The sequence below is a fragment of the Lycium barbarum genome, chromosome 2 (assembly GCF_019175385.1).
Source record: "Lycium barbarum isolate Lr01 chromosome 2, ASM1917538v2, whole genome shotgun sequence".
NCBI classification, from domain to species: domain Eukaryota; kingdom Viridiplantae; phylum Streptophyta; class Magnoliopsida; order Solanales; family Solanaceae; genus Lycium; species Lycium barbarum.
In genome coordinates, this window is record NC_083338.1 from 153298893 (window position 1) to 153307016 (window position 8124).

General features: G+C 34.9%; 2 protein-coding genes across 2 annotated transcripts; one reads left to right on the plus strand and one right to left on the minus strand.

Annotated features, from left to right (window-relative positions):
• Nucleotides 1-1352: 1352 nt before the first annotated feature.
• LOC132624096 (uncharacterized) lies at nt 1353-2329 on the plus strand. Its single transcript, XM_060338926.1, has one exon. It carries the CDS (start codon nt 1490-1492, stop codon nt 2099-2101), a length of 612 nt encoding a protein of 203 aa, XP_060194909.1. The 5' UTR covers nt 1353-1489; the 3' UTR covers nt 2102-2329.
• A 3583-nt stretch (nt 2330-5912) lies between these two features.
• LOC132629174 (uncharacterized) lies at nt 5913-6736 on the minus strand. Its single transcript, XM_060344901.1, has 2 exons — nt 6370-6736; nt 5913-6292 (listed from the first exon to the last, which is right to left on the minus strand). The coding sequence occupies exons 1-2, from the start codon at nt 6734-6736 to the stop codon at nt 5913-5915; spliced, it is 747 nt and encodes a 248-aa protein (XP_060200884.1).
• Nucleotides 6737-8124: the final 1388 nt, after the last annotated feature.

Consider the following 8124-nt stretch of genomic DNA (forward strand, 5'->3'; position numbering starts at 1 on the left):
CAAACGAAGAAGTCCTTAACAAACGAAGAAGTCCTTAAACAAAAATGATAGGGAATGAATGTTTTAGCACTGATGTGAATGTGATACTGCTTTCACCATAGTTGTTGTATCTTATTTTCATTTTTTTCACCTTACTTGTATCAATTTCTTTGCATTATAAAATACTTCATTAAAAACCGTAAAATCCGAACCAACCCGATAAAACCAACAAAACCGAAACTGATTGAATTTATACTATAATGGTTTGGATTGGTTTGAATATCAAAAAAACCCCGATTTAATTGGTTTGGTTTGGTCTTAATAAAAAATCGAGTCAAACCGGACCATGAACCCCCTTACTAGTAATAGTTTCTAATTAAGTAACATGTATAGTCGGTATTAACAATTTTTATATCAAAAACTCATCTTTATCGGTGGTAACAAGTAAAATATCTTATTTTTAAAATTTTAAATCTCATATTTTAAGGAGGCTTGTATGTGAATATCCTTTGAATGACTTAATGCTGTAAAATAAAATTGTATAAAATTGAATGATTTCTTCCTTTAATTTTGAACTGCTTTGAGTAAAATGACTTTATTCCTCATTAAATTTAATATATTTTTTAAAAAAATTAAGTGCAATTCCAAAACTGTTGTTGAAATGGAAACGAGACAGCATAAACAAATATGACCCTCGGTCCACCCCTATTTTGTGTCAATACAAAACTATAGGAATGCGGAGTATTTGATAGATGCACTATATGGAGCATTCTAAATAATTTTGAAATAAATTTAGATAACAATATAATGTATTTACCATCGCATTCAAACTTAGTAGTTATTGGATTTAAATTAGTAAAATGTAATGATTACGATTCAATCATACACTAGTTACGTGAATGTTCTAATTATGTCACAATTCATACCTTTTTCACTTTAGTATCGGCAGCCGCGTCAGGTGCACTAGTATAGCAAAAGAAGACAAGTTAACAGTCTTGGTTACATACTACAAAAAACTGGGAAAATTCATGAAGTCCACTGTTATTGCTTGGGTTTCAAGCCTTAATTGTTCGAGGTGTTTCGGCGTAGGAGCTGACACAAGCATGCAGGCACTCACACGCGTCACATATATAGATATCTAAAATGAGCACGTGTTCAACTTGTATGTTCAACCCACACTACAGTATCCCACCTTGACCCTTGGGCCTATAAAATTAGTAGGGTCTTGCATTCCGCGATGACGGCGTCACTTCCGTCACCACCCTCTCATTTTCACATCTTTAAAAGCATTTAGACAAAAACAAAGAAAGAAAGAGAGAGAGAAGAGCTATCAGGGGACAAAGTCGTTGTGGACCCCACCCTCCCGGTTTAAGAAAAATACAGGAAAACGCGAAGTACGTCTTGATCATGTCTATAAAAGGGCGGTCACCGCCTCATTCGGCACCCACAACATCATTTGATTATTCTCAAAACCCGAAACTTATCTTCCTCCAACCGAATACATACAGAGATGGGTGCTTGCTTGTCTTCCTCTTCCACCATCATTGATCAGAAGCAGGCCTCTGCAGCCTACGTGATCTCAACCAATGGAGAGCTCCGTCAATATACAGTTCCCATTAATGTCTCTCAAGTTCTTCAATCTGAGATGCCTTCTGATGCTTCCTTCATTTGCAATTCCGACCGTCTCTACTTCGACGATTTCATACCTTGTTTAGATTCAGAAAACCAACTTCTGGCCGGTCAGATCTACTTCGTGCTCCCTGCTTCCAAGCTTCAGTATCGCCTGAGTGCCTCCGATATGGCAGCTCTCGCAGTCAAGGCTAGCGCTGCTCTCGAGGAACTCAACAAAAACAACCGCCGCCAATCTAACAAGTTCAGGAAGAGTAAAAAGAGCAATTCCAGAATTTCACCGATGCTTCTCCAAGTAGAAGATGAATCTCGAGATTATAGTCAAGGTCAAAGCAATAGGACGACGGGGCCGTCAATGGGGCTTGGGGTATCCATGAGATCTGCGTCTGTCAGAAAATTGCAGCGATTATCTTCGCGGCGGGCAAAGATGGCTGTGCGCTCCTTCAGGAAGCTTATGACTATTCAAGAAGGATCCGTTCTGTTGTTTAATTAATTACTTCATTCTTTTCGGTCTTCTTTCTTTCTTCCTTTTTTGGCCAGAGTTAACGTAACATGCTATAGGTTATAATTAACGTGCTCTGATCTATATAGTGTTGTCACTATTCTCTCGCTCCACATGTAAATACAAATATGCGAGAGTTGCAGAGCACATAAGATCAAATTTCGCTGTATGTAAACTCTACTTGTTGAAGAACAACTATGTATTAGCCTTTTTGTGCAATTCCCGATTTTCTGGTGAAATAGCTGATCAAAATTAAACTCAGTCGTGTCGGAAAAAACACGGCCACGTAGATTTTTACCTTATTAACGAATTAAATTAAATTGTTATCTATGTCAAGTAAGAGTAGGCAAAAGCTAATTGGAGCATCTACCTTTACTATCCATATTAGGAAAATTCTGTTCTATAAAAAATAAATAATTTGAATCACATGGTTATATGCGATATATGTCAAAAGTCAATGGGTGGATGATGACCTTAAGGGGGGAATGGAGTAGAAAGAAATTAACGTGTGGAGAAGTCGTCGCTTACTATAATCAAATGGAAATGAGGAATCAGAGTGGGGAGGACTTTCATTAGGGCCAGGCAAAAACAGCGGCCATTTCCATTCTTACATGAAAACAACAGAAAGTTCAAGCGTGGGGTTGGCTAATTAAAAAATTCGACTGAAATTCTAGGATAACGGTTTCTGAATTTGGTTTCATGTGGACCTTTTGTTTTTTGAAATTCTGTGATTTGACTGTAAATTTGGATATAGAATTTCAAAAAACATTTAAAAAATAATTCACATATTTTAAAATTAAAAAAAATTAATAATACAAAATATTTAAGCAACATATTTAAACGAAAAGTGTTAATATAAAACGGACAGTATTTTAGTTGTTCACAGCACCCGAGTTTACTTTACTTTTTCTGGTGCATCACGATGGAAATTGCCGAGTCAGACTCATTTTTTAATTCTTGCACTAGTTTCAAACTTGCAGATCCCGTGGTCCTTTTCGAAAACTGTGATTATGCACACTTCACTTCTTCTTCCGGATGTTACTTAGTTGGCAGTTGGATAATATTTGAGCTGGAACTTACAAAAAATAGTTTTTTTCTATTGGATGTCCCCGAAGGGACTAGTACTACTTGAAATTGAAGCTAAAAAAAGGGCAAGAAGTTGTGATTAGACACGAAATTCACATGAAAGATTTAAATTCTTTTGAGGGAAAACTAATCACTTTCTGCCTAAATTATACTTCCTCTCGTTAATAATATTGTTCACTTAGCCATTTATACACTTTTTAAGAAAATATTAATTTCTAAACAAAAATAAATAAGGTGACTAAACTATCCTTAATTAAATAGAAATTGAGATTTGGTCACTTATAACACTTAATAAGGGAAATAAAAAAAAAATAAGGTAAATTTTTTCTTGATTTGGTAAGTAAATACTCTTTTTGAATCAAAACACAAAAGGCTAAGTGGACACTTTTTTTGAAGCGGAGGGAGTACTGTCAAACCAATATTTCAATAATTCGCTTGAAATTTGCAAATAGTACATTTTGATGGAATTGAAAGAATAAGAGATGGTGAATTGAGAAATTTTTTGTGTATTGATTGTGTGATAATTACATGTCTTTATACAACTACAATTTCCTACTGTGCAACTATCTAGGGACTGAAAATAAATATAGAAATTTATGTAACAAACTTCTAAACTAATTCTACAACTCATCTCTTTCTAGAAGTTATACTAAAAATATCTACACATATTCTATTTCTCTAGTTGGGTTGGCTGACCATCTAACCAAAAGCCCAGAAACTTCAAAGGCTCAATGTGTCATCTGTTAAGCCTAAATAATTTTTAGTCCACATATCTTGTTCAGACCAAACTAAACTTGTAACCGACAACTTTATTTGTTCTTCAGCTTCATCTTGTTTCTTTTCTTTGCTAAGAACTCATCATGTAAATAGGGGCTCTTTCTGGGAGATGATCAGAAATATCAAGTGTAGGAGAGGGGAATAAATAATCAGAGCTATGGGATTGTGAATGAAAATGTTGTTCGTGGAAAATGATGTCCCTTGAAACAAAAACTTTCTCTCTTTCCATACCCATTACTTTATATCCTTTTTGAGTTTGTGAATATCCAAGGAACATACAAGTTTTGGCTCTTGGTTAGAACTTATCCCTAGGATGTGATAGGGTAGAAACATAGCACAAACAACCAAATGATCTAAGGGTATCATAACAAGGCGTGGTACCCAAAAGAACTTCATAGGGTGTCTTGCCTGTGAGTACTCTAGAGGGCAGTTTGTTAATTAGATGAGTAGCAGTTAAAATGCACTCACCCCTAATATGCAATAGGTAATTTGGATTGAAAAAGCAGACTCCTGGCTTCCTCTCAAAAGATGTTTATGCTTCCTCTCAACAACACCATTTTGTTGAGGGGTAGCAATACAAGATCTCTCATGAATGATTCCTATAAAACTTAGAAATGCTGCTTCCTGAGAGCCTCTCCCAAGTTCTAGAGCATTGTCAGATCTGATCCTTCTCGCTTTTGTGTCAATCTGCCTCTCAACCATGGATAAAAAAATCCTTTAAAACTGGAAAAGCATTACTTTTAGTCTTTAAAAGAAAAGTCCAAGTTCCTCTGCTAAAATCATCCATAATGGTTAAGAAATAAGAGTATCCATTATATGTTGCCAATTTGAAAGGGCCCTAAGTGTCAATGTGAATTAAGTCAAAAATCTTGTCAGTTTTGATAGTGCTGATGGGAAAAGGCTTTTTACCTTGCCTAGCTTGTGGAAAGACATCACAAGTGGAATCAAAATTAGAAGGAAAATGAATGAAACTAAAGTTTTTAATTACTGAAAACTTTTTCATTACTGAGAAAGGAAAATGTCCTAGTCTTACATGCCCTAGGTTTACATTAGGAACTGCATTTACTGGAATAGGAATTGGACTACATTTAGAACTAGAAGTAAAAATTGAACTAGAAACATCATTTGAGTGACTTTCTTTTGGAATTGAAACTACTTGACCAGAAATAACTTTGGAATTTCTTCCTTGTGGAATTGAAAATGTATCCTTAATTTGTCTTGGCTCTAATTTAGTAGGCTTGAGCAGATTAAGACCATCCCCCACTTCACAAAAAACTTGTGCCCTCCTCATTGAAGGGTCTTATAAGACACATCCATTAATAGTAAATAAGACATGACGCTGAAGTTGGACACACAACCTATGAACAGATAACAAATTATACTTAAAATTTGGAATATGAAGAACAATATGTAGAGTGGAAGTCGGTAAAACAGCAATACTACATGCATAAGTGACAATAATCTTTGAAGAATTAGGTAAGCTAACACTAAGAGGCATACGAAGAAGATTTAGAGACAAGAAAGATGCAGAGTTAAAACGCACATGCTCTGAAGCACATGAATCAATGATTCAGGTAAGTATCTTAGAATTGTACCAGCAAGAGCATGTGCATTAAGGTCTAAACCCGAAGTTCCAACTTGTGTCATTTGAATTTTTTTTATCACATGTTGCACAATATCAGAACATTGGTTCTTACTTAGCTGTTGTTTGAAATTGTATTGAGGTGGTTCCTCATGAGTGTTATACATGCCTGCCTTCATTTTCCTCCCTTGATATCACTGTATTCCCTTTGGCTGAGTTTGGATAGTCCTTTGTTTTTATGAATTCAAAATCTTTATCAATCTCTAAGTGACCTGTCTTGCCATAATTAGCACAACTCACATTAGGATTATACTTTATTTTTCTTGGTTTGAATTTCTATACTAGCTTTGCAAACCTTTAAACAGGATTGCCAAATTTCTGTTGGCTGTTTCTTCCTTTGTTAATTTGATTTCCAGATATGTAGTTTGTTTTTGCTGCCATGAATACAGCAGAGTCAGGTGGTATGAATGCATTTGCATAAGCCTCCTTCTGATGTTCATCTTGCAAAATCAATGAATAAATCTGATCCATGAATGGCAAAGGGTTCATCATCAAAATGGTTCCCCTTGCCTGTTCATATAGATTATTGAGACCCATTAGAAATTGAATTAGTCTTTGATCTTCCAAAAACTTTATCAGTTTAGCCTTTCGTTCACAAACACAAGCACAAGAACAACATGTGGATAAGTTGAGTGAATCCAACTCATCCCATAGCCTCTTTAGTCTAGTGAAATAACCTGCAATATTATTGTTACCCTGCACTAATCCTGATAACTCTTTTTGCAGGTGATACAACTTGGCACTATCTACTTGCCAAACCTCTGCTCTAAGCTATCTAAGAGCTCCTTTGTTGTTTTAGAGTGGATCACACTATCTTTGATGTCTTGTGACAGTGCATTCAGCAACCAGGCGGTGACCATATCATTCACACAACTCCATTGATCATAAGTTTTATCAGCCAGATCTGGAGCTTTAAAATTTCCGTTGATGAAGCCAAGCTTCTTTTTAGCAGAGAGTGCTACTAAAATTGATCTCCTCCAGCCTGGGAATCCTCTTCCATCAAAAGTGGAGTTTATCAGATTCATCCCAGGTGAATCTGAGGAATTGAGATGGTAGGGGTGATTGATGTCAAAAGTAGTGATAGCATTTTCAGTGCTTGTTGTGGGGGTAGAATTAGACATTTTTGTTTCTGTGGTTTGATGATGATAAAGATGTAAAGGAAAATATTTTGATCTGAAATTTTTTGTAGAAAATCTGGATCGAGCTATTGCTCTGATACTATGATGGAATTGAAAGAATAAGAGATAGTGAATTGAGAAATTTTCTGTGTATTGATTGTGTGATAATTACATGTCTTTATACAACTACAATGTCCTACTGTGCAATTATCTAGGACTAAAAATAAATACAGAAATCTATGTAACGAACTTCTAAACTAATTGTACAACTCATCTCTTTCTAAAAGTTGTACTAAAAATATCTACACATATCCTATTTCTCTAGTTGGGTCGACTGACCATCTAACCAAAAGCCAAGAAACTTCATAGGCCCAATGTGTCATTTGTTAAGCCCAAATAGTTTTTAGTCCACATATCTTGTTCAGACCAAACTAAACTTGTAGGTAACAACTTCATTTTGTTCTTCAACTTCATCTTGCTTCTTTTCTTTGCTAACAACTCATCGTGTAAATCACTTCCCTCCATCATTCGCTTCTTCTTCTGTTCCTGAACATCAATGGAGAGCTTTTCTTCTTTAACACATTTGGCGAAACAAATATATTCCCAAACGCAGAAATACAGTACTACTCTCTCCGGTTCAAAAAGAGTGTCCATTTAGCTATTTACACACCTTTTAAGAAAATACTAACTCCTAGGTAAAAATAAGTAATTTGACTAAAATGTCCATAATTAAATAGGTATTGGGATTTGGTCACTTAACACTTAATAAAGACAAATCTAGAAAAGTAAGGTTAATTTTTTTTTGATTGGTAAGTGAACACTCTTTTTAAACAAAAAATAAGGCTAAGTGGACATTTTTTTGAACCGAGTAATATTTATGCCCAAATAGGTACTTAACCGTTAAAAACGTTCTAATCTACATAATACAAATTGTTAAATTTGTCATGCATGTGTCAACTTTATTCTATTGGATCAGTAACTTATCCATCTTCTGCTCAAGATTTTCAAATTATAATTTCTCTGAACATATACGAACTTAAAGAAAAATAATAAATGCTAATATGAACAGTAAGAAGATTGGAAAGTAAACGAGGAAAGATAAATTTTAGGAGAGAAAAAAGAAACTGAAGTTGTCTGTTTTTTATTTTTTTTTGGTTGTCTGTTACTAGATACAATTGGTTTTCTTATCATTATTCTATAAAGATATTATCTCAAGAAGTGGGATAAAATGAAATATTAAACGTATGAAGGGTGAGTGGATGGACAATTAAGAGGTCTTAGGTTCAAATTAAATTTCAGCAAAGGTAAAAAAGTATCAGGCAATTTCTTCCTAGCTAGGTCGCAATACCTAACGAAATTGATCTGCCTTCTTTCCAGCTAGTACTGTTCGA